Below are 27,504 nucleotides of genomic sequence, written 5' to 3'. Positions count from 1 at the left end.
CTGCTAATGCGCTCTTATTGAATATTCCACTACATTTCCTTACTTGAAAAGCTAAATCTGCATTGATGTTTTATTCATTAATGAGAAGACAAAGATGCGAATGTGTACAAGGAAAAAAATTCTTAGGTTCCCTATTTGTCGACATTCCTTATAGTCATTCTCTACTTGACATCTTTATCAGCTACTACCTGATTCATTGAAGCTACCACTGAACTACACTTCCCAGCATCCCATGTTTTTCAATGGGTTTTCAAAACTTTATAGGCTATCCCAAATCCCCAATGGACAAATGAGCATTCAGCCACTGATAACATATCATATCCTGTTGGATCAAAAAGGTCTATATAGAGAGAAGTAATGTCTAACAAGGTCCGTTCGCTACTTAAACGGGTCATCTGCCCATTTTTAGATAAATCATCAGTAGTTGGTGCACGGGGGTCCACCGCTCAGGACCCCCATCCATCAGCTGATCATCTGGCCCCCTGTCCAGTGCAACAGGATAGATGTTGTCATAAGCTGACAGAGGAGGAAATGCAGACAGCGGCTTCACTCCAATTGAAATCAAAGGGAGAGCTGCGCCGCTACAGCACTTCGTGATCTTCTCCTGGTCGGAGATACTGACCAGCACAGAAGCAGGAAGTGCCGAAGCAGCGCAGCTCTCATATTGATTTCAACAGCTAATGGATGGGGGTCTCGAGAGGCGACCCCTTCTAACCATTTTCCATGCTCTGACAATTTTTTTTTCTGTTCCTTCATGGAATTTTCTTGTTAGCTGTGAGAAGTTTGAAGGGTTTCTTGCAAGTATGAGTGAGTTTCAAATTTCCCCCATAGGATCCCTGTGGTATTAAGGCCTTGCCTTTGACTTGGCCACCAAAGGATGCTCCATTTCTTTCTTTTCAACTATTCCTTGGTGGAGTTACAGGGAGGTTTACAGTCCTTAAAATGTTGTAAGATCCACTTCCTGCTGAGCTTTAATCTACTGCGGTTATCCTCTGCTACAACGAAGACTTAACATTGAGTTCTATGATGGTGAGTCACTCAGGCCCTGAAACCAGAACATCTCCACCACCATGCCTTGTCCTGATGTTCTTCATGGGCAGAAAAGGTTTCCTGCTGGCAGCTCCCATGTAGATCTAACGGTAGACCCCTAAAGACCGACATCCGCAGTGACGATAACTACTTGTATCTTCTTGAAACTTTTGTTGATTCCTCTTAGCAACTTGCAATGTTTAAAAGGGATTAAGAAGCCCCATTATTAGGTTTTTTTTTCATGAAATCATAAAATTGTAGAGTTGGAAGGGACCTCCAGGGTCATCGAACATGGTAAGTTCTTACACCAAGAACTTACTATGCTATGAAATAACAAAAGGAGTCATACAAACCCTACCAATCCCCTGCCACCCCTGTGCAGATGCTCCCACCTCCCTTTCTGGATTTCGTTCACAGGGTGCTGATGTGCCAACTGTTGCAGCTAATCACTGTCCGCAGTACTGACCTCAAGGTTGTAGACATGTCACCACTGCAGCCAGTAACTGAATACAGTGTTTACATGTCATTGTTGGATCCCGGTAAACATAAACCGGAGAGGCAACTGAGAAGTGTTGGCATGAGAGCGGCAAAGCATTGGTAGGGTGAGTATTATTTCTTATTTTATGGAACTGTAATACTTTATAGAAATTTATTTTTCTGGAACTGGAAAATCCCTTTAATATATCTTTTCCACTTTAAGGCAAGCTGGTATATTCTACGAGCACCATAAACTAAGTTATGGTGCTCATAGGACAGGTCCTGAGGAGTCCGGGGATATGCTTTGCATACTTATCCAGCTCCTCATTCCTTTACTTCCCGTCACCCCTGGAAGTGGACGCTTGGTCTGTGCACGCTCCTATAGAGAACAGTGTGTGCAAACAGTGAGTCAAACTGTCTGACCAAGCAGAGACTTCCAAGGGAGAACAGGGAACCAAGCCAAAGCACATCCTTGGACCCCTCGGAACCTGTCCTATGAGCATCAGAACTTAGTTTATGATAGGTTCCCTTTGAGTGGTAATGCTCACCTTACCAATCCTCTGCCGCTCTTTTAACAATGGCTTCCCAGATCCCCTCGCCAGTCTATGTTTCTCCTGACTCCAACAATGGCGTGTCAGCACAACGTGTGACTGCCATATTTAGTTACTGGCTGCAGCGGTGACCATAACTTATCTTCTGTGCTCATAAGTGATGACAGGCGCCCTTTAAAAAATAACTCTACATTGGGTGCTCTTACTTTTCTCACATGACTATATACCAATGTGCAGAAGAGACTGGGTCAATAGTATTTAATCGAGCATTGGTTCCCTCGTCCATGAGCACACCTACATCTGCAGATTATATGTTTACGAGCAAGCCTATCATTATTGTGAACCACAGCCCATCGTCCTGAAGGTTGATGATTTACAGTTCTGTTTTACTTTGTGTGTTCAAACCCTGAACCTACAATTGGCACCATCTTCTCACCAACATTCCTGAAGTATTAGTCCTTGCTCTTATCACTTCCCACTCAAACTACTGTAACCAGCTGTAAGAAAAAAAATGCAGAGGGCCCTATATTATTTAGATGTTTGGCCCATGTAAATAATATTTAAAATGTATGCAATGTCTATTTAGACGAAGCCCCAACCATAGACCATTACTATGTGGAGGTGCCGAGTACTGTTCACACATGCACATACAGTTTAGGGGCAAGTTGCTTATATTCAGGCCTATGTATGTAATATGCACACAGACTGCAGTATAGAGGTTACTTGACATTGCCTTACACCCACGGTGTCCAATTCAGGGACCTCATATATAATGTAAATTAATGTAAATTAATTGCCAATTAGTACAACATATGTAAACTACGATACTTCCCCAACTAATCAAATAGTAGTTAGTGCTTTACAAACCAGGCCCAAATTTGTGAGGAAGGTCAACATGTAAAAGTTTTTATTGTGTGCGTTGCCTCAAGACAGTATGGCTTCCCACCAAACACTAAAAAACATACAAATAGTCCCTTTGGCTTGCCTAAGAGCAAATATGTTGTAACCCCCACAGGAGGGAAGAACCAAAGAGCCAACATGTGTTCTGCAGGGCACCAAAAATATGTTGGTGCTATACAGGGTGTAGTCGAAAAGACGGATCCAGCGCCATAGCTCAATATTGCTATAACAATAGTCGACTTGAATAGGAAGACATGGATTCGTAATACAAAGGTTAGGTGAACAAGTCCCTGGAGGTGCAGAAACATGGATTTCAATTTTGTATTGTGGCCCCTAGAGCAAAACCCATTTGCAAAGTTGAAGAGTAGCGTGTGAGAAGCAGAAGTCCGCTTTCTACATCTCTCCAAGCCCCGTAGGATCCCTGCTACGATTGAAGTAAAGAAACATAAGTTCTGGTAGTAAAGCCAAAGCAAAAGTGTACTCGAAAGAGCCTCCTCCTGCTACAGTACAGGCATGGAGCCGTCGTTGGACCGGGGTGCCACTTTGAGTACACTTTCCTTACTTCAGTCATAGCAGTGGTCCCAGTGGACTTAGGCCACCCTCATACATGCGCTAGGCAAAATGCCGCGATTTCGATCAACGCGTTTTACCGCAATTTTACTTTTGTTTTTGTTCCTGCGCCTTACAGCGGGTTTTAGCACTCCCTCATCATTGTGATGGGTGATGAGGCACACTAAACACGAAAAATAGAGCAGACAGTGATCGAAAACCCTGGTGCTAGAAAGTGCCGCGGTGTTACGCATGTCTGCGAGCCCCCATTCAAAACAATGGGAGTGTTATACAGCGGCTTTTTAATCACGGTAAAAAGCGCATGTGTGAGAAAGCCCTTAGGAAGACGAGGAAAGTGGATTTCTCCTTCTCACATGTTACTCTACAGCTTTGCAATTGGGTTTTACTTCATCTCTTACAGGGGCTACAACACAAAAATCAAATCCATGTTCCAGCGCCCCCAGGGGCCCACACACCATACCATCATGTCAGACAAAAAAAAAAAAGTAGCAAGTGTGTATCTAAAGACCTCAGCATAGCAATATCAAAGTAGCCAAAAGGAGGATTACTAGAACAAACTTTATTAAACACATATGAATATACAGATTCACATTTAAAGACAATTAAAACAGACAACACTGATCGAAGGAATCAGAAGAACATGGGTGACCATACAAAGCCAACGCATGTATCACCGCTGGTGGGATTTGCACCCAAGACCCCAGTGCGAACTACTGGGCTATACAAATAGCTGGAGCAAACAGATCACTCATGTTATTGTAACTTTCCAGACAATACAGGTTCTTTAATTTCCGCTCTAACTTGTTGAATGGGAACGAGTTGGCTTCCACTCGGTATCGGCCTCAGGACATACCCGAGAGCTCACAAGAAATACAACATTTACAACAACCTTCCTGCTGTGGCGGAGAAACGGGTTAAGTACTTACAGCTGTCCAGACTTGTCCTCGAACCTCTAACATTCCTGTTGCAGTTCTCCGTCAACAATCGCAGAGCCTCTCTCTCCTTTAGGATCAAAGGGTTGGGGATCGATCTGTCCAGACAACTCTCCAGACTCGTCCTCGAGCCTCTAACGTTCCCATCGCAGCTCTCGGTCAACAGCCGCAGAGCCTCCTTCTCCTTCAAGATCAACGGGTTGGGCATCGATCGAAAAGCCCTATGATACATTTCATCGCAGTCGTCTTCTACTACAATGCAGAACATCTGTTTCATGTCGGAGTCTGAAGATTAACATTATGGACACATGGACGGTGTCCCGGCCGTTGGAATGCTGTTACAGACACCGCGTACCTGAACATTGCTATGAATCAGATGCACCTGTGTGGCAGAACAAGGAAACATCCCTCACGGCAGCCTCAACGTGACGGCGCACAGTCATCCTGCAAACGCTCTACGACTACGTGACATTCTGGAGCCCCGTTACATACAGTATGTCAAGTGAAAACTCGCTCTTCAACATCATCAAGTAAAAGTGATAGATCAACGGGAAGAATTTCCACTACTATACTTAAAAGGGTTTTCCTGGACTGAAAAAAAATCTTATAGGAATGTAATAAAATAAAAAAATAAGCAGCACTCTCCTCCTTACACAGCCCCCTGATGCAGCTAAGGCTCCCCGATCCTGGAAGAAGCTGTTGTGGTCATGTGCCACCACTGAAGCTAGTGATTGGCTGATCGGTCACATGCACAATCAACAAGCTCATAAACACAGCAGCTTCTTCCAGGATCGAAACTCCTGCGCTGGACTAGGGTGCCAATTACAGCAACCATACCGTTTTGGGACAATTCTGTCCCAGAACCGAAATAGTAGTTCTCTGCTGTCTCCCCGTTCAAGGCCATCCAATATAGCTGCCACTGGTCTCTGGCTTATCAGCGCTGACCACTGACGGAGCAGGTATAGTACATGGGTATGAAAAAGGACTGCAGCACAAATCGGTGACATAAAATCAATTTTTTTTTTTTAAATGTATTAAGCACATTTTTAAACGAAGTCCTCACAGCAACTTGGTTGTTGTGGGTTTCAAGTGTACAATATGCTCCTAGGGTCCTTATATACAGCACAACTGTCAGGCGCATAAGGGAAATAGAAATTCTGAAAATGCTGCAATCTAGGAGGTCCAGCTAAATAGCGGCAATGTTTTATCTGCCACTCTAGACCCCCTTTCTTCATCCCATGCAGCCGCCGATCTGCTCCTGTGTTTACATGCATCACTTATGCAGTAAGTATTACCTACAACTTCCAGCATGCAAAAAGCTTGTAGCACGGCCAGCACTGTAGCTCCGCCCACAGCTCACAGGTCCTACAACTTACTAGCACCAACCACGAAGAGGGCCGGAGAAAGCCGGCTGTCGCAGACGGACAGGAGCTTCCAATACAGCGCAGTACTTTCACTCTTGTACTCCCATCATGCACTGCTCACAGGATGTTGGAGGCTATGGACAGGGGAGGAAGTAGCAAAGGCGGACAAGATGTCAGCAGAACTGGAGAGAAATTTTCAGGCAGAGGGTCATGTGCCAGATAGAAAATGAAGAAAGTAGCTAGACCAAGAACAGTTAACCTATTACATAACGACTTATTGTGATGATGTACCCCTTTAAGTGCCCGACAGTCATCCCAGCAATAATCGTTCCTGTGCTTTCATGCAGACGAAATCATTGCTCAGTGTATGGAGGCGGAGTGAGCCAGAAGCCCGCCTCCACTCACAGTAAACAGGCAGTCATTCATAGATTATTGACTGCCTGTTTACATGGGCTGATTGCATTTCCGCTTTTATGCTTGCCGATACTGAACAAACGAATGATAAGAGAACAAATTATCATTCATTGTTCAGGGTTTACACTGAATGAGTATTGTACAGATACCCACAATCTGGGTAAAGAATCTTTAGGGAGAGATGAAAACAAGAGTAAATTTAAAACAAGGAGGAACAGAAATGCAGGTGTAATTAATCATAAACCAGTTTAAGCGTTTTATATTAATATTGTTCTCAAGGTTTTTGGCATATACATTGATATTTGTGTGTCTGCATCTAAACAACGAGGCAGAGTACTGAGGTATATGAGGGGTTAATTGCACCTATATTTCTATTTGTTCTCGTATACATCTCTCATTATGCTATGACTAGAGCGTCCTGTACACCTGAGAGTTCCTGTATTTGTGTGGAGTACATTTTTAGTCCGCTACAATATAGAACATTGGGTATTATGTCGCCATTTGTGCTGCAGTCCTTTCCCATTACCACGGAATCTACTTGCTGCCGACAAGTTTTCCTGTTGCACTTGGATGCCCAACATCCTGCAGATTTCACATAGTGGTGCTATGCGGTTGTTGTATTTGGGTAGTCCAACACTACCAATGCACTATGGGGATAAGATATTCTGAAGTTTGCAGCAGCCATCTTGGAAGGCCAAAACCGGTACCCGGCGCGTAGGAGGGACGACAGAGGACAACTGTAGGGCAGCTTTAAAAGCGGTTGTTTGGATTCCTTTTACCTGAAGATTTACCTACTGGATAGGTTAGCAGTAGTTGATGGCCAGTAAACAAACGTATGAGTATTTCGGTCTGTGAATATGCAGTGTATCCTCGGCCCGGAATACGCGGTTGTCTTTAGTTTTTCCGTCTAATCAGCAGTCTTTTTAAGATGCACGTTATCCCATTGACTTTGTGTGTAAATATGCAGCCAATACATAAGTTTCCCGCCCGTCGAGTTCAATGCGCTATTGTGGTGTGCAATACGCACCGAAGTGGGACATGCTGTGTTTTTTGGGGTTTTTTGCACGCGACCTAAAGTTGCATGAAATATATGCAGCTCTGAATGAACCAATGGGCTATATTCACTGCGTAATATGTCTCTTACTTACACTCATCGGTTTAGTGGTTTTGCATATCTTCCTTTTGAAGTTTGGAGGGCCAGACTAGAGAGGAGTCCAATGATGCTCATGTATATTCTTATGTGTATACTCCCCTGACCACATAGTCCTTCCAAATGCTGATAGTTCCCTATTAGAGATGAGCGAACGTACTCGGTAAGGCCGATTTCGCAATCGAGCACCGCGATTTTCGAGTTCTTCACTACTCGGGTGAAAAGTACTCGGGGGCGCTGTGGGTGAGCGGGGGGTTGCAGAGGGGAGTGGGAGAGAGAGTGGGCTCCCCCCTGTTCCCCGCTGCTACCCCCCCCCAGCTCCACCACGCCATGCCCCGCCCTCCGGCGACCCCGAGTACTTTTCACCGGAGTAGTGAAGTACTCAAAAATCGCGGTGCTCGATTGCAAAATCGGCCTTACTGAGTACGTTCGCTCATCTCTATTCCCTATATATGCACAGCAAGGGGACCTGCCATTCAGCATCTGGAAGGAGGAGGTCATCAGGAGAGTATACATACCCAGCCCTAGCCTAATTTTTAGGGAGGCTTGAAATATAAGCTCTACCCTGAAAAGAACCCCTAGTTACACTACATATTTATAAAAAAAAAAAAAAAAAAAAAAAAAAAAGGAAGAATACATTACCTAGCAGGCTTGGTCCAGGTCCCTCCTGCTGCTCTCTAGAGGTTTGTCGTGGTTCATGCAGTCCTCAGCCGCTCATAGAACACCACTTCCTGGTTAAGGGATTCATAAATCACACCTCCAGGAAGTGATGGCTGTGATTGGTTCTTTGACCGATGCATTGATTGGTTCTTCGACTGTTGCTCAGCCAATCAATGCAGCGGTCGAAGAACCAATCACAGCCATCACTTCCTAGAAGCGAGATTTATGAATCCCGTAACCTGAAAGTGATGATGTATGAGCTGTCAAGCACTGCGGCAAGTGCGTTGCAGCTCTGGAGAACAGCGGGAGGGACCGGGACTGAAAATGCTAAGTATAATAAGACCTCCCACAAAAATAAGACTTAGTGCCTCTTATGGGGCAAAAATTAATACTAGACAGGGTCTTAGTCTCAGGGAAACATGGTATATTAATATACATGAGCATCATTAGACTCCTCTCCAATCCAGCGCGGCAAATTTTGAACGGAAGATATGCAAAAGCACTAAACTGACTGGTGCAAATGAGATGAGTCTGTCTATTACTAGACCCTGTAGGGACACGGCAGGTTGCCTCTAAGGAGTAGGTGTCTGAGATGTGGGTTTTTGTATCACCTGTGCTCTCGATAGGAAGATTAGCATAGCCTATTAATAGTGACATATAAAAGTGTGGGTAAGGCTAATATATCCTGACTTTACCACTTGTGGTTTACTCACAAATGATTATATCTGCAGTATGCTAATTGCTATGGCAAGAGATCTAGGAATCCTGTGCCAGCTGGCAGTGCGCTACACTATAATTTATATATACAGATCTCGGGCCTTACCATATTCTTGTAGTAAGATGAAATGGCTGCAAACCCTTCACCGAAATGACTGAACGTGTAGAGAGACAGAATTCAAACTCTTACATGGTTCAGCCTAATCCTATTTTTTTATTTTATTCTGTAAGGGGGTCATATCCATTGTCTTCTTTTAATTTCACACTTTTCCACTGTAATTGGGTCATCCATAGGATACCAATATACAAGGAAAAACATCCCTGTAGTAGGACAGTCACTAACAGCTTATCTGGGTCTTCCAAGACCCTGCAGCTCTGCCATAGCAGGGGGCGCAGGCGGTCATGTCATAGCTGGGTCGAATACCAAAAGTGACATGTCTGCTTTCTCTATTCACTACATAGTGCTCATTGAGTGCTACATGGCCTACAAGTAACGGTTAAAGAGTGTTTCTGCCTTCTCCGGGTCCCCAGCTGTCATTGACAGAGGCTTATTCCCCTCTCGCCATTGAAATAAACATGAAACTATGGCCAAGCAGCGTAAATACATAGGATGACGGGGGAATATCTGTTGGCTGAATGAGTTATTAAGTGTGTATAGCCGGCTTATGTAGAGGATAAGACATAGCAACAAAGATTGACAAAAAGATACAAATTCAACCTATTCCCCTGCAGTGTTGATCCAGAGGAAGGCAACGTTCTCCTCTTATACAGTACACTATCCTATCAAAAGTAATTGGACACCTAAGCAAAACACATTAGTATTTCTTTCCATTAGTTAATACTTAATGGGGCTCCTTTTGGCTTTAATGGCATCGGATACTCTCCGTGGTATACTTTCTACTAACATGTGATACACTTCAGCTCGTATTTCCCTCCATTCATACTGCAAATGTCTGTCGAATTTTCTCATTCTTGACCCAAAGTTCCAATTTGTCCCAAAGATATTCAGTAGGTTCTGGTTGGGATTCTGTGCCGGTCAGTCCAATCGTGGAACATCCGTATCCTCAAACCAACGTAAAACAGCGTTGGATTTGTGACGAGGCGCGTTGTCTTGTTGGAAATATTGCTGACCATTCCCAGAGTATTCCCACATTGTCAATAGCACAGTATTGTCTAAAATGTCAGGGTACATCTCATGGTTCTTGTCAGTACAACCAACAGACCAAGACCGTGCCACGTAAAACATCCCATGCCGTTCCCAAGGCATTCTCGACACCCAGGAAGATCCACTGATCAGAATATGGAGTAGTGTGATTCGTCATTCCATATAACGTTCTTCCATTGCTGAACTGTCCAATGACGACGTTCTTTACACCAGTGTAGACAGACCAACGCATTTTGTATTGTGATAGATGACTTGCGTGCGGTGTCATAACCCGAATATCCAGTAGCATGCAGTTCCCCTTACAAACTGTGGCTCTGCAAGGTTCTTCATCTTGTGAACATGGTTTAAGGACACGTGGAATGTTAACAAGACATGATCCATTCTACTGATAGGGGTGTCCATAAACCTTTGGTAGGATAGCGTAGCTGCCAGTTACTTCATGTTGGAGGAGGGGGGGGGGGGGGTATCCCTACCCAATTCCAAATACCAGAATAAATCCTTGGATAAATGACTAGACTCCAGTAATCTGATACACAAAACTTGCATTAAGTCTTTTAAGCTTGGTTTCAGACTGCTTTTATCATCACGATATTCTGTGGCAGAGAGTTCTTCAGTTTTACTGCTCTCATGTTGATGCATCACATGATTTTATCTGCCTTTACAGCAGCTATCTGACACTAGCTGCTAAAGTTTACCTAGCACAATTACACTCACTCCTTCCTTGTGGTATCAGATTTACTCTGTGTTTTACTATTTACAATAATTAGAAAATATAAATGGGCGACACCTAAAACGAGCCTTCCGTGAGTGGTTTCCCATCTTACCGCTATGCGGGTGACATTTGACTCAGTAATAAGGAAGATTCGGTGGACATTTGAGCTCATGAAGCAAAAAAACACAAGACACGTGTCCCAATGAAATGATCTTTTAATAAACACACACATTTGCATAGTTACATTCATCTCCCCCGTACGTAAGAACACAATTTCCCACATGCCGAGAACAAGCTGCAATCATCACATACAGTAAATTTCAATAATTAAATAAAAAAAAAAAAAAAGAAAATCACAAAATAAGGCCACAGAAGCGTCACTAGGAGCCGGACACCGTGCGCCCAGCCTGCGGCAATATCTGCGCTAACGGAATACATTGGCTAAATTATAGTCACCAGACTTCCCGTATATATAACCACTGTACAGCAAAGTCGGGGAGAGGTGGTGAGCGCTATAACTATAACCCAGGAATGACACAGAATGCTTAGCATTTGGAATGTCAATCATAACAGTAACGGAAGAGGCTTTGATGGCGAAGTGAAGAAGCACATGACAATCGGCCGCTATCATTACAACTTTGCTCTACACATATCACTCCCCCACCCAATAAGAAAAAATCCCTGCAAACCATCAGCACATAATCTTTTACTGATCACCCCAGTCTGATATGACTATCCAGCCCTCCAGTCCGGTCTGACAGTGTGGCTGCTAGGAAAACCCGGCCCAACAACCCAATCATTTTAAAAGGTGTTACCTATGAAGGCAAAATACTTACAGGGACCGGTAGTGGGAGTCTATTTCTGGCCCGATGCTGTCACCTGGTCACATGGTATGCACCCCCTCAACCTTCTCTGTGCCAATCATGTCACCAATGAGACTCATTTTAATAACAAGACCAGCCTCCTGCTCTGAGAAGTGGGTTGGCCTAGTTAAAGGGGTTGTCCCGCACCGAAACGGGTTTTTGTTTTTTTTTCAATAGCCCCCCCGTTCGGCGCGAGACAAACCCGATGCAGGGGTAAAAAAACAAAACCGTCCAGTACTTACCCGAATCCCCGCGCTCCCGCGACTTCTTACTTACCTTAGTAAGATGGCCGCCGGGATCTCCACCCACGATGCACCGCGGGTCTTCTCCCATGGTGCACCGTGGGCTCTGTGCGCTCCATTGCCAATTCCAGCCTCCTGATTGGCTGGAATCGGCACACGTGACGGGGCGGAGCTACAAGGAGCAGCTCTCTGGCACGAGCGGCCCCATTCGGAAGGGAGAAGACCGGACTGCGCAAGCGCATCTAATCGGGCGATTAGACGCTGAAATTAGACGGCACCATAGAGACGAGGACGCTAGCAACGGAGCAGGTAAGTGAATAACTTCTGTATGGCTCATAATTAATGCACGATGTACATTACAAAGTGCATTAATATGGCCATACAGAAGTGTATACCCCCACTTGCTTTCGCGGGACAACCCCTTTAAGAGGATACCCAACAGCTAGCCCACTTGATAATGTGGTGACTGGCACAGAAAAAGGGCCATATCGCATTATCCTGTGTCAGAATCAGGCAGGAAGCGGAGGCTCCGACAGCGTGGGTCTCTGGCTATATAGCCTTCCTGGACAACCCCTTTAATAAGGTAGTCAGGCATCATGCCCCTAACAACCGAACTGTCTCAGACAAGGAAGAATGGTAATTGTCACTGGAAGAGCAGATAAGGGGCAAAGGGGCTTTTAAATTTGAGTTGAGGAATTCCTTAAAGTTTAATTAAAAAATTTACAAAAAAAACTGAAAGACTTTCTGAATTGTCACAGTGACAAGTTAGACGTTTTGATTGGTGGAGAAGGGGTGCAGAGACCTCCCCCAATTACTAAAGCAAATGAGCAAAAGCACTCATTTGGGTGCTGTGCCTGCTCAGAATCACGTAAGGATGCCTTAAAAAAAAACAAAAAAACAAAACTATGGTGTCTATATACAACTTGCTAATAACAGTCTAACGGGCCTAGCGCTCAGATGAGCACACCAGCCTGTCTGTCTTAGCAAGTGGTGAAGGTCTCAGTATTTGGAACCTCATTGTTAAATACTTCCAACGTGTCAAAATTGTTTAAATTACCATTTAACTAAAGCCCTCCCAGGAATCACATGACAGCCTGGGGAAACTACAGCCAGACACAAATTTTCCCTGTAGCACCCTCTGCAGGGAACATGTAGCATTACATGTGGCCATTGACGTTTCAACAACTGACTATGCAACACAAAGGCGCTGAGTCCACCAACACAAGAGACATTTTTTGTGAGCGACTACTCTTACTAATAAACGGGACATTAATTCCCCCCCACCCCCACCTTATAACATACATACATACATTGTAAGGGGCCACAAATAAATGGGCTGTCTTCATGAGACAAACCCCTTAAAGTGACCCTCTGGTTTCAGAACAAAATTCTTTCTCATGACCGGAGGGGGCGGAGGTATAATACCTGCAGTTATTCTCTGCCGTCCCTCCTATTCTGCCATCCCAGGTGCAGTTTTCGGCCATCCAAGATGGCCGACACAATCTTCAGACTACCTAATCCCCCAGAGTGCATTGATAATGGTAGACTGCTAATGCACTATACCTGCTCTGATTGGCCAGAGTTGCTCACGTGATCAGCAATGAGAGCAGTGCAGTGTGTGTTTTAGGTAGTAGGAAAATTGCTACAGCCATCTTGGATAACCGAAATAGGACCATAAACTGATAGATAAGAGGGGCAACGAGAAAGAACTGCAGTAATAAACCCCCTCCCTCTGATTTCCCAGGACAAAATTCTGTCCTGAAATTGGAGGGTCGCTTTAAATGAGTGCATTTTACAGGTGCGCTCAGGTCATAAAAAATACAACCAACCAACCACAGGCTAGAGATTTGCAAGAACAAATGAATCAATAATAAAATGGGCCAGAAACCTGATAATCCAGCAATCAGTTCATTAACATTCATATTAATTAGTGCAATCACTAAGTACATTCAATATTATACATTCTAATAAAGCCATCTACAATGAGAAGGCCTTCAGCAGAAAGATTTTCTATTGTACTTGTTTATCTCCTGGAGAAATCTACATGTTATCATCTGGATTAGGTCATGTATGTTCAGCCTTAGAGGGGTTACATGACATTAGAACAAACAAAAAAAAAAGGTTTTTTTTTTTATAAATAGCACCACTCTTGCTCACAGGTTATATCTGGTATTGCAGCTTAGCCCATGGACCAGAGTAGCGCTGTTTATGGGAAAAACATCAGACCTTATTGTCTATTCTCAAACTATCCCTTAAAGACCAATTTCCAGCATTGAAACAATATAAGAGAAGTGTAACCCAAGACCTTCCTGACTCCCATACCCCGGTAAATGCCAATGGCCGGTCTGTACCTGCTCTGGTCAGTGATTGCCTCCACCGTATAAGAGTCGTAGCCAATCATTAAAAACGGGTGTTCTGCTTGGGAGAAGCAATTTCCATATGTTCCATCAGGGCTTCTACAACATTTGAAAGGCTATGTACACTTTGGCACTTTTTTTTTTTTTAAATTAATGTGCTTTTAGAAATGCAGATTTTTCGTAATAGTTTTTACTACAAATTTCCAATTGTTCGATTTCTATGCTTGCACGGTTTTCCAAGGCACTGCAGACTGGAGGACTTAAAGGGGTTGTCTGCCCTCTTTTCCACTGATAACCTATCCATTGGATAAGTCATCAGTAGTTGATGGATGGGGGTCCTACACTCAAGACCCTATCCATCAGCTGATTATCCATTCTGCTTAACAGTGCAGTGAGCTAGATGTTGCCATCAGCAGTCAGCACACGAAGTGCGGACATCGGCTTTACTCCCATTGAGCCATGACGCTCCTTGCCTGGTCAGGACATCACATCACATCACATCCAGTTCTGACCAGAAGTAGAACAGTGCAGCTCTCCCACTAATTTTAACGGGAGTGTAGCCAGCACTTGCACTTCCTCCCCTGTCCACTGATGACATCTGAGCTGCTGTCCAGTGCAGCTCAGCTGATGGACAGGGGTCCATTGGATAGGTCATCAGTGGAAAAGAGAGCAGAACACCCCTTCAAATCTGACAGCTCCTCCCCTATTGTGCGCATGCATTTAGTGCTTTTCCACTGAGCTATTACAGAGGTCTGTACAACAGTGCCAGGGAATGGTAGATGAGAGCAGAGAAAGCTACTATTACAGAGGGCAGTATTTCACTCGCGTGAATTTTCTGCTCTTAGCACTGAAGGGAAACAGGACCAGCAGCTACTCAGGTAGAGGATGAGAGACAGCTGTGTAATATTGAATGGGTGTGGTTAAGCTACAGTCTCTGAAAGAGGAGAGGGGAGGAGCAGCGGAGTTTGTTCATAAGAAAGACTAGCTGATCAGTCCCAGAGACAACCCCCAGCCAGAAACATGAATTTAGGAGAGCCTTCAAACCAAATGAGAAGGAAAACTCAATGCAACAAAACAGATAAGTGCCACACTTTTTTCTGCAGGGACTTTGTAAGATATGTGTATTGATTTTTCATGCACAAATGTTTCCATGGCCTTTAAAAAGAGTAACCACTACTATTAGTCAACGTAAAAATGTAGATCAAAATGATTGCCCCCTCTCCTCTCACAGCTTGTATTTATCTCCACTTTATCTCCTTTAGTGGGCTTCTAAGGACAATATTTTTAGTGACCGAAGAGATTTCTGAATATTTACAGAGAAACTAGGAAAAGTTGTGAAGTTTTATGTATACACACTACTCATTTAAAACGATAGTAACACGCAAGTTTTAAACAACTTCTCTGGATTCTGTCTAACTATAGACCGCATATGAGATTTTCGCAGAAGTGCCAGCACAAGCGGATAGGCTCATTTGATGTACCATTTGAAAAAGACCAGATAAATGCTATATTGTTATGTCAACACAAAGTATATTCCTAGACAAAAAAGAAAAAACTCAGCTCCATCACAAAGAAACCAAAATCCCAACAAGTCTGCCGTATATGTAATACCGTACTACAGATTACAGAGATAGTCTTTGGAAATGGGATCTATTGGCTCTCTTGGCATGTCTCTCTTAGTAAATACCTGCATTCCTCCACAATTCTAGACCAAGTTCTCCTTGGGCCATGTTCACATAACAGGTTTTATTATGGAATCCCTGCGGATTCCACATCACATCTGCAGTGAAATCCGCACAAATAAGGGCATCTCACATCTTGATGGGAATCTGAAAAGTAGTTTACAGTATATTGTTTGAACTTTTCACACGCAGACTCCAAGTCCGGCCATCTGCAAACAAACAAGTCGGAATCCGCATGCGGAATCCGACTCTGATCTGGGTCGGTAACCCTGCGCATCTGCCTTCTCCAGTATTGCGGATGACCGTGGATGCTCGCCAACGTTCAATAACATAAAGGGCAGCGTCCACGGCACAAGTATATCCAATAAAAGGAACTTTACTCCATCATGGTCCCAGAAACAGCATTAAAACAGATTCAATAATGCGACGACGTTTCGATCTGATAGGGCTTGAGAAAGATCCTATCTAATCGAACCGTCGCCGCATTATTGCATCTGTTTTAATGCTGTTTCTGGGACCATGATGGATTAAAGTTCATTTTATTGGAAATACTTGTGCCATGGATGCTGCCCTTCTTTATGCTATTGAACGTTGGAGAGAAGGTTTGGATCCAACCTGTGGGGAGGGGGGACATCCTTTGGACTAAGTGATTATTAGCCAAAGATTTAGATAAGTAAATGCTGCTGTAGACCGCTGCTATATTCTAAGCGTGGATGCTCGCCGATCATGCGCAGTACCGTTTCTTTTTTAAATATTTGTTTTTCCAGCACCGTCGCTAGGAGATGGCGCAGGTACCCGTGGCCTATTGCAGATGGGCTACAGGTTGAAGAGCCTCCACTGACTTCAATGGAGGCCATCCATGCGGTGTCCGCAGCAAAATAGAGCATGCTACGATTTTCCCTCCACTCGTGGAAATAGCAATTAGTTTCCTTGAGTAAATAAGGGAGATGGAATAATACCTCCACAGTGCCACCTATTGGAAGGCAGCGTTCCTTTAAGTCAAAGTTAGACTCTTTATACAAGCCTTGTAACAATGACCAGGAAGTGAAAGCAAAGCCAGACTCAATGCATGCCATTTGCTGCGGATCCTTTGTGCAGATGCCGACCGCGGATTCAGTAATTCAAATCCACCCGTGTGCAACCGGCCTTCATGTCACTTCTTGACATGGGATCTATGTCAAGAAATCCACATGCTGAATTGCCATATTGAACTGGGCTTAAACCACATGCGAAGCCCTGGCAACTACAAATGGAAATCCGTGGAAGAATTCCACGTTAAATATGTGTATTTTCCTTAACCGTTTTCATTGAAATCCGCATCAGATTTTTACAATGCGGCTTTAATTGTGTGAACACGGCCTCAGAACTCCGCCTAGTGCATCTCCTCTGTTAATCTGCCTGTCGCGGTGTCCCTACCCAGTCTGACGCTGTCACGTACAATGCCAGAGTGTGTAGGAATACACCCCATTGGCAGGTGAAATGGTAATGCTCTGTTGTGAAATAATTTATACATTTCCAGTAGGAGTAACAGAGGAATGGCACGACAGAAAAATCCATTCTTTAATCAATATTTATTTACAGTGAATTCACCCAAGATAAATAATTGAATACTTTCTATAAAATTCTTTAATCTGCTAAATGAAACAAACAAAAACAAACAGTAAATATGTCAAATTTACTTGATTTCGATCTCAATGAATAAATTATTATATTCTATAAACAATCTGATTTGAAGGTCAATACTGCGAGGATATAAAATTGCGCAGAAATTTAAACAGAAGCGATAGTCTTTCAAGTGAATGGAGGCGGAGAGAGCTGGGCATCATTCCGGCCGCCCACCTCCATTCACAGTAAATAGGAGTCGCTCATAGATTGATTGGCTCCGGTTTACACAGAGCGGGAAGCTGCTCATTGGTCGTTCCGTTTCAGTAAGCTGAGACAGAGGGACTAGCGACAACTGAGCGACTTCTTGGTCAGTGTCCTGTCGGGGGCAACGGTCACCCGAAATCGCTCATTTGAGCAATTATTTGAGCACCTATTGGCCCATGTAAAGATACCTTTAGAAAGGTAAGCCGCAGCCAGACAGTTCTGGAGGCGGCTTATTTCCGAAGCAACAGAAGTAACTCAACATCCCTGATCCTCATTTCCCCCGCTAACATCTGTCGGTGGAAAGCAGAGTCGCCCCTATGTACATTAGAAAGTCGTCCGGCCCACATATATTGGCAGGTTTAAAGGACAAAATGCCAATGTGTATGGGGGCCTTTAGACTCGTTCCGTAATTTCCTAATCCCCTATAAATTACATCAGAGGCTTTACAAGACATTTCACAGGGCACTTTAGGACCTGTAGTTGTGCAATGTATAAGATTTCACGCACTCTAGGACAACTTCTCGTACAAAATAGCTTTTAAACTCGACACACTGATGCACATTGAATATTCATCAGTTTATCATAGTAAATGCAGAAGTCAGCATATAGTAGAAGATTCTATCCTAGAAGGAAACCTGCTGCGGTCTGCAGGAGAACTGTGACTTGTGTAGCCAAAGCAACACGGGAATGGCTTAAAATGTAGATATTAGAGATGAGCGAACGTACTCGGATAAGCACTACTCGTCCGAGTAATGTGCCTTATCCGAGTATCGCTGTACTCGTCTTGAAAGATTCGGGGAGCGCCGCTGCTGACAGGTGAGTTGCGGCGGGGAGCAGGGGAGAGCGGGCGGGAGAGAAGGAGAGAGAGATCTCCCCTCCGTTCCTCCCCGCTCTCCCCTGCAGCTCCCCGCTCCGCGGCGCTTCCCGAATCTCTTAAGACGAGTACAGCGGTACTCGGATAAAGCACATTACTCGGACGAGTAGTGCTTATCCGAGTACGTTCGCTCATCTCTAGTAGATATCCCTCCCCCAATTAGAACGATTGACCAATCACCTAAAAACCAAGTGACCGCCTGTTCTCAGTGAATGGCCGCAGGCGGGTGGAAGAGATCTCCGGCACACTCCGCCTCCATTCACTGAACAACTAGCGCTCCTGCGTAAAAGGAGGTAAATAATTATGCATTCAGTCATTTTATAACTGCAATAGATGAGAACAATTTGATGTTCAGTTGTTTCTGGCTCATTAGTGCCTCAAAAGCTTAACAAGATCCACCGTGAATGAACAAAACCTAAAAGTGGGGGTTGAATATTGTTTTCTAAGCACTGTAAGTTCTTATCCTCACCATTTTAGCTTAATTAAAACATTATCATGATTAATTAGTAGTAATAATTCTCTTATAGCAGTTACACACTAATAATGACAATAGGAGCCAAGAAGCAGAGTTAGCAGAATTCTGAGCGCAGCTCCGAATGCGACTAAGTCATGATATTACATTAATTCGATCAAGCTAATTGAAGCAAAGTATTTGCAGAGTTACCGCTTATTATATGTTGATTTATAAGGGATATTCAAAGGGTGGAGCGGTATTTATTATATATATATATATATATATATATATATATATATGTAATGGAAACCAGCGCTGGAAAAATCCCAGGATGTCAATAGCCACAAACTTATTAGAGAAGGACAGCCTGTCGCTGGATGCTCCTGTAATGAGCTTAATGTACCGCTCTTCTCTATATAGAAAGTTAGGCATCAGTGCAGAATGGGTTAAAGTGACAGCAGCTTATATACTGTAAACATGTCTGTATTCTATGTGCGTGTATATAGTCTCTTCCTGAGAGGACTGGATAAAATCTGGTTGCCACGGCAAATGCAAAATCTGCTCTGGCAACTGGGTTTTGATCCACGCCCTTCATTGGCAGAGACCAAGGCAGCAAGCAACAATGCAGCGGCCAACAACTGGCTGCTGATGGGTAACTACTATCCAGCAGAGGGCGCACTGCGTGAAAGGTGCCAACTAGAAGCAGGCTTCGGATGACCGTGACTACTTGGGAACAGGGAGGGAGCTGCTATGACTACTGGAGAATAATGTAAAAACTTGGAAAGTGTGAGAAGGCGCTACTGTGACGATGGAGACTGGCTGTGTCTACTGGGGAACTAGAGGGCATAACTCTTCCTACTAAAGCAGAGATGGGGGCACTGCTGTGACTACTTTGGGTGCAGCTCTATTATGACTACTGGCAAATCAGCTGCACAGCTGAGGAATCAACTAATAAGGGCCCCCCTTACTTACATGGGACGGCCTGTCGGGAGCAGATGCCCAACAGGTCGTCCCAGCGATAATTATTCCTGGGCCTTTACACAGGAACAAGCATTGCTAATGAATGGAGGTGGAGAGGCCTGGGGATCGTTCCATCACACCCGCCTCCATACATAATCAACAGGTATCATTCAATAATGAGCAACTGCCTGTTTATGGACCCTTCTATTCAGTTGGAGAAGTAGCAAATAGTAGAGAAAGGGGGGAAGCTGATTGGTTGTCACCCTGCTATGTTCCATCCCAAGTTGATATGGTAATTACAGTATTACAGCCCCTTGATTCAAGAGAATCTCTTTAAGATTTAAGTTGGACCAACCATTATATGTACATTAGCAATAAAGAACAGAATATAATGATCACTCAAAAGCTGTTCAATAGGTAGTAACAGAGAAGAAGTTACACTGTACCCAAAAACCTGCACTATAATGCAGATATAGCAGAGCTGACTTTGCTATTTGGAACCACTCCTCAAGATATTAATATACTAAAAGGATTTGTCAGGGATTGAAAAAAGTCTTGCGTCACAAACAGTGCCACTCCTTGTCCATGGGCTGTGTCTGGTATTACAGATTGAGCACATTCACTCAAATACGAGTTGTGCTGCAATACCAGGTACAAGAAAGGCCCTTTTTTTCTGGACAGCTGCTTTAAATGTATTTACATAGGACTGAAAGTAAACTTACTAGATTATCTTACTAGAATGCAGCCTGACAGAGTTAAAAGGGAAGTCCGATTAAAAACTATTGATGCAGCAGGGATCTCTCGTTTGTGACCCCAACGATCGGCTGTTTGCTGGATTTGTGCGCTTGTGCACGGACCTGATTTTTGCAGGAAACAGACAGCTCCATTCTCACTGCACTGGCGAGGCTTTGTCTTACAGTCAAAGTTCCCACTGAAGTGAATGGAAGCTTTGCCTGCAACAGCAACCCTGGCCACTGTAATGAAAACGGCGCTGTCTGCTTTCTGCATAGACAAAATGAGTGGACAAGTGTACCAGCAGCCCGTCAAGTATCTGATCAGAGTGGGTCCAGGTAGCGGACCCCCGCCGATCTACCAGTGGTAACCTATCCAAAAGGATACGCCATCAATAGTTTACAATTGAACAGCCCCTTTAATGACAAATTCAGCTCTGCTACATGTGATTATACATACATAATTTTATTTCTGTGTCATCATTGCTCACAGGCAATGCCTATAAAAGATTGCAATACTTTTTTTTGGAAAAACACTTTTTGGCAATATCATACCTTGCCATACACATCATGTATAAACTTTAGTGACAGACAAATGGAACAAGGAATACAATGAGATCCGAGCAGAGCATTTAAGACTTACACATACTGACTATAAAGATAGAGGAACATCAGGAGAACCATCAGTTTTGGGGGCATTTCCATCTAAAATTGCAGATTCGCCATTAAATAATACATGTTTCTGGAAAAGCTGGGTGACTCAAAGTCACTGTCTGACCCTTCTTCCTTAACAAGGGATATGAGCTGTTCAGCAGTCAAGGAAAGCTGGGTGGCAGTCCCTGCCATAAGTTTCAGGGCCACCCTAATGATTCCCATCCAGCTTCCTTATAATCAGACACAATGGTGAAACTGTTATAAAGGATTAGGTGACCTCTATAGATGTAATTTTAGGTGGAGATGGCTCAGAGAGCAGTGTTCCCCAGCATGAACATCAACAGCTCTTGTGAAACTACAACTCCCAGCATGCTCTGAAAGCTGCAGGCTGCTAGGGCACTCTGAGATGTAGCTTCCCAACAGCTGGAGAGGTGCAGGTCACTGCTTTGGAAAGTTAAACAACTGCACTTGGGGAAAAAAAACTAAAAACTTTTGACCTATCAGAGCGACACAAACATTTCGATCATTGGGGGTCTGTGAGCCGAGACCCCAGCTGATCGCTGAAGTGCTGAACCAAGCACTGTGCCCATTCAGTAGTCACTATTGCTTGTTGCCTCCTCTTGGCTGCTGAAGGGAGACGCATAAATGTCTATAGAAATCTTAGTGCAAGTCTTCAGTAGTGAGAGGACCCAACGGGCAATGGTGGCACAGCGCCAGCCTCTTCATTCCAGAGATCAGCAGGGGTCTCAGCACCCGGACCACCACAGGTCAAAACTTTTGACATGTCTGATGAGTGCAGTTCCTTTTTAAGGATGGCTTGACACATAGCGTATTTTGGTGCATATATGCCCCAAGATCCACTGCCTATTTTGTGCTGCAGACTGGTGTGGATTTTGATGCAGTTTTTGCCATAGATCTGCAGAAGATTTCACTCTTTCAATAGAAGGATTGCTGCAGATCCCTGGGAATTTCCGCAGCAAAATCTGCACAAATGATGCGGATTTTGATGCAGATTTTCTACTTCAGAAAATCAGCACCATTTCAGCTACATGTGAAGCTTTTTGAGGGTGTGTTCACACACTGCGGATCTGCTGCGGATTTTGCTGCACAACTGAAGTACATTTCACCCTTTCAACTGAATTCAAACTGAAGGGGGGAAATCTGCTGCAGATCTGCAATGTGTGAACGCACCCTAAAAGGGTTTTTCCAAGTTATATTAAAAGTGTATAGAGGACAAGAAAGGGTTAAAGAAAAAAAGAAAAGTACTTACTGCTCCATTCCTCCGCCAGTCATGTATATTCCATATACATGCACTTGGGCCATTTGAAGTGTGTATATTGTATACTGCAGTGTAATAAAATAATCTATTGGACCAGAGTGGTCAGTGTATATATAAGTATACAGTAGCTTATTTTTAACCCTTTCATGCTTCTGCACATTTTTTTTCTTGTACAGCTTGGAAAACTTTTAAAACCACCCAACCAAGTAGTATTCAAGAGTGCCCCCCCCCTCCCCCCCAATGAAGACAGCAGCATTATCAAGAGTGAAGTACAACCCCAAGAACATATAAAGCTATTGCACAGGTAACGTGTTCACATTGCAGCCGTATACATGGTTTCTTTGTGGGAAATAGCAAATGGAACCAAAATGAGGCTCTGTGAGGGACTACAAGTTCCAGAAAATCTTGGTAAACTGTGATCTTCCTATACATAGGAGACCAACGCTAGTATAAGTCTGTAAGCAGGAATAAGGTATGACAACATGACATCACAGAGATCAGAAGCGGATTAGTGGGTCTTTGTGTGCCCAGACCCCGTAAAATAAAGCTGCGGTTAGAACCCGGGCAGCAAGGGAGGTGCAAGCTAGCAAAGCGACATTCAGCGGCACGAGGTTCTCACATTCAATGCTCGCAAATAAACACTGGCTAGTAGGCGGAGCTGACAAACCACACCAAGCCAAGCGGCAAGCTATGGAAGACCCACAAAGACCCACTATCCTTCCATACATAAAATGAAACCCAAAGGCAACATGGTAATGTAATGCTCGGCTTGATCTCGTCACGGGACTACATTTTTTCGAGTGCTTTTGAAGCCAATGACCGAGGCGCTCTCCACGCTATAGTCATACACTGGGATAGTGGGTCTCTGTGGTGCTTTCATACAGGGAGTCAAGATTGTGTCCTGGAAATGAAGCAGAGAACATGCAGAAAGTGAAACCACAGTTAGGAAACAGACAAAAAAACTAAAGAAGTCAAGCAGTAATGCGGTGCAAGCGTCAGGCAGTCAGGATTTTACAAGCCAATAGATCCCCAATGAGGGTTCCCCTTTACTAGCCGTTTAGTTAAATGTTACTCCATGTGTTCCATTGGTCGGAAATTGGCACTTGTTAAAACCAATGTTTTGTGCTACAACAAGTCTCCATGTAGCCTCAATCTTAATATAAATGTCTGTGTCTGAACACAATGTCATTTTTGCATGAGGCGATTTAATATATTGTTACTGTGGTAATAGCTCCATTTTGCTATTATAAAACTCAAAATTATCTGCATAGACAATAAAGTAAAGAGAATTCTGTCTGACAACAACTGATGTCAAAAAACGTTGGCAGCTTAATGATCTCTACTGCCCCTTGTGTACAAAAATATAACTACTATAATACTGCCCCCTATGTACAAGGATATAACTACTATAATACTGCCCCCTATGTACAAGGATATAACTACTATAATACTGCCACTATGTACAAGGATATAACTACTATAATACTGCCACTATGTACAAGAATATAACTACTATAATACTGCCCCCTATGTACAATAATATAACTACTATAATACTGCTCCCTATGTACAAGAATATAACTACTATAATACTGCCCCTATGTACAAGAATATAACTACTATAATACTGCCCCTATGTACAAGAATATAACTACTATAATACTGCCCCCTATGTACAAGAATATAACTACTATAATACTGCCCCCTATGTACAAGAATATAACTACTATAATACTGCCCCCTATGTACAAGAATATAACTACTATAATACTGCCCCCTATGTACAAGAATATAACTACTATAATACTGCCCCCTATGTACAAGAATATAACTACTATAATACTGCCCCCTATGTACAAGAATATAACTACTATAATACTGCCCCCTATGTACAAGAATATAACTACTATAATACTGCCCCCTATGTACAAGAATATAACTACTATAATACTGCCCCCTATGTACAAGAATATAACTACTATAATACTGCCACTATGTACAAGAATATAACTACTATAATACTGCCCACTATGTACAAGAATATAACTACTATAATAATGCCCCCCATGTACAAGAATATAACTACTATAATACTGCCCCCCATGTACAGGAATATAACTACTATAATACTGCCACCTATGTACAGGAATATAACTACTATAATACTGCCCCCTATGTACAAGAATATAACTACTATAATACTGCTCCCTATGTACAAGAATATAACTACTATAATACTGCCCCCCTATGTACAAGAATATAACTACTATAATACTGCTCCCTATGTACAAGAATATAACTACTATAATACTGCTCCCTATGTACAAGAATATAACTACTATAATACTGCCCCCTATGTACAAGAATATAACTACTATAATACTGCCCCCTATGTACAAGAATATAACTACTATAATACTGCCCCCTATGTACAAGAATATAACTACTATAATACTGCCCCCTATGTACAAGAATATAACTACTATAATACTGCCCCCTATGTACAAGAATATAACTACTATAATACTGCCCCCTATGTACAGGAATATAACTACTATAATACTGCCCCCTATGTACAGGAATATAACTACTATAATACTGCCTCCTATGTACAATAATATAACTACTATAATACTGCCCCCTATGTACAAGTATATAACTACTATAATACTGCCCCCTATGTACAAGTATATAACTACTATAATACTGCCCCCTATGTACAAGAATATAACTACTATAATACTGCCCCCTATGTACAAGAATATAACTACTATAATACTGCCCCCTATGTACAAGTATATAACTACTATAATACTGCCCCCTATGTACAAGAATATAACTACTATAATACTGCCCCCTATGTACAAGAATATAACTACTATAATACTGCCCACTATGTACAAGAATATAACTACTATAATACTGCCTCCTATGTACAAGAATATAACTACTATAATACTGCCCCTATGTACAAGAATATAACTACTATAATACTGCCCCCTATGTACAAGAATATAACTACTATAATACTGCCCCCTATGTACAAGAATATAACTACTATAATACTGCCCCCTATGTACAAGAATATAACTACTATAATACTGCCCCCTATGTACAAGAATATAACTACTATAATACTGCCCCCTATGTACAGGAATATAACTACTATAATACTGCCCCCTATGTACAGGAATATAACTACTATAATACTGCCTCCTATGTACAATAATATAACTACTATAATACTGCCCCCTATGTACAAGTGTATAACTACTATAATACTGCCCCCTATGTACAAGTATATAACTACTATAATACTGCCCCCTATGTACAAGAATATAACTACTATAATACTGCCCCCTATGTACAAGAATATAACTACTATAATACTGCCCCCTATGTACAAGAATATAACTACTATAATACTGCCCCCTATGTACAAGAATATAACTACTATAATACTGCCCCCTATGTACAAGAATATAACTACTATAATACTGCCCACTATGTACAAGAATATAACTACTATAATACTGCCTCCTATGTACAAGAATATAACTACTATAATACTGCCCCTATGTACAAGAATATAACTACTATAATACTGCCCCTATGTACAAGAATATAACTACTATAATACTGCCCCCTATGTACAAGAATATAACTACTATAATACTGCCCCCTATGTACAAGAATATAACTACTATAATACTGCCCCCTATGTACAAGAATATAACTACTATAATACTGCCCCCTATGTACAAGAATATAACTACTATAATACTGCCTCCTATGTACAAGAATATAACTACTATAATACTGCCCCCTATGTACAAGTATATAACTACTATAATACTGCCCCCTATGTACAAGAATATAACTACTATAATACTGCCCCCTATGTACAAGAATATAACTACTATAATACTGCCCCCTATGTACAAGAATATAACTACTATAATACTGCCCCCTATGTACAAGAATATAACTACTATAATACTGCCCCTATGTACAAGAATATAACTACTATAATACTGCCCCCTATGTACAAGAATATAACTACTATAATACTGCCCCCTATGTACAAGAATATAACTACTATAATACTGCCTCCTATGTACAAGAATATAACTACTATAATACTGCCCCCTATGTACAAGTATATAACTACTATAATACTGCCCCCTATGTACAAGAATATAACTACTATAATACTGCCCCCTATGTACAAGAATATAACTTCTATAATACTGCCCCCTATGTACAAGAATATAACTACTATAATACTGCCCCCTATGTACAAGAAGATAACTACTATAATACTGCCCCCTATATACCAGAATATAACTACTATAATATTGTCTCCTGTAGACAAGAATAGAACTACTATAATACTGCCCCCTATGTACAAGAATATAACTACTATAATACTGCCCCCTATGTACAAGAATATAACTACTATAATACTGCCCCCTATGTACAAGAAGATAACTACTATAATACTGCCCCTATGTACAAGAAGATAACTACTATAATACTGCCCCCTATATACCAGAATATAACTACTATAATATTGTCTCCTGTAGACAAGAATAAATGACTGGATCATTTCTAAAGGTATACACAGAAACAAATGCAATTGAAGAGTGTAAATCCCAGAGAGTAAGACACTAAATATTTTATAAACACAATGTAGATCTGTCATCTATTTAAAGTTCTGCAAAGCCATTTCAGCTCTACTGCTATTCTAGCGATATGCGGACAACAGAAAAGTAATGCAAAACCTCAGTCCTCATCACATCGCATAGAGTATGTGTACCTGTACAGCGGAGGGAGCATTGTGGACTCCACCAATAGTCTTGGTATAGTTATTGTAGGTATACGTTATAGCACTGATA

The 27,504-nt window shown here is 42.5% G+C and overlaps 1 protein-coding gene across 4 annotated transcripts in view; it reads right to left on the bottom strand.

Moving 5' to 3' along the window:
- ITSN2 (intersectin 2) overlaps positions 1-27,504 on the bottom strand; it is a 173,748-nt gene that overhangs the window by 32,223 nt on the left and 114,021 nt on the right. Inside the window, exon 29 of one of the 4 annotated variants that reach the window (XM_066596615.1) lies at positions 22,848-23,507. The exons of the other annotated variants lie outside the window; for them this stretch is intronic. Coding sequence (XP_066452712.1) covers positions 23,506-23,507 — 2 coding nt within the window. The 3' untranslated portion in view covers positions 22,848-23,505. Of the gene's footprint in view, positions 1-22,847; positions 23,508-27,504 lie in introns of those variants that run through there. 4 annotated transcript variants of the gene reach the window in all.

This window comes from Eleutherodactylus coqui, chromosome 1 (genome assembly GCF_035609145.1).
Source record: "Eleutherodactylus coqui strain aEleCoq1 chromosome 1, aEleCoq1.hap1, whole genome shotgun sequence".
Taxonomy (NCBI): Eukaryota; Metazoa; Chordata; class Amphibia; order Anura; family Eleutherodactylidae; genus Eleutherodactylus; species Eleutherodactylus coqui.
The sequence above is the reverse complement of the archived record's forward strand: the minus strand, read 5'-3'. Positions and strand labels throughout refer to the sequence as shown.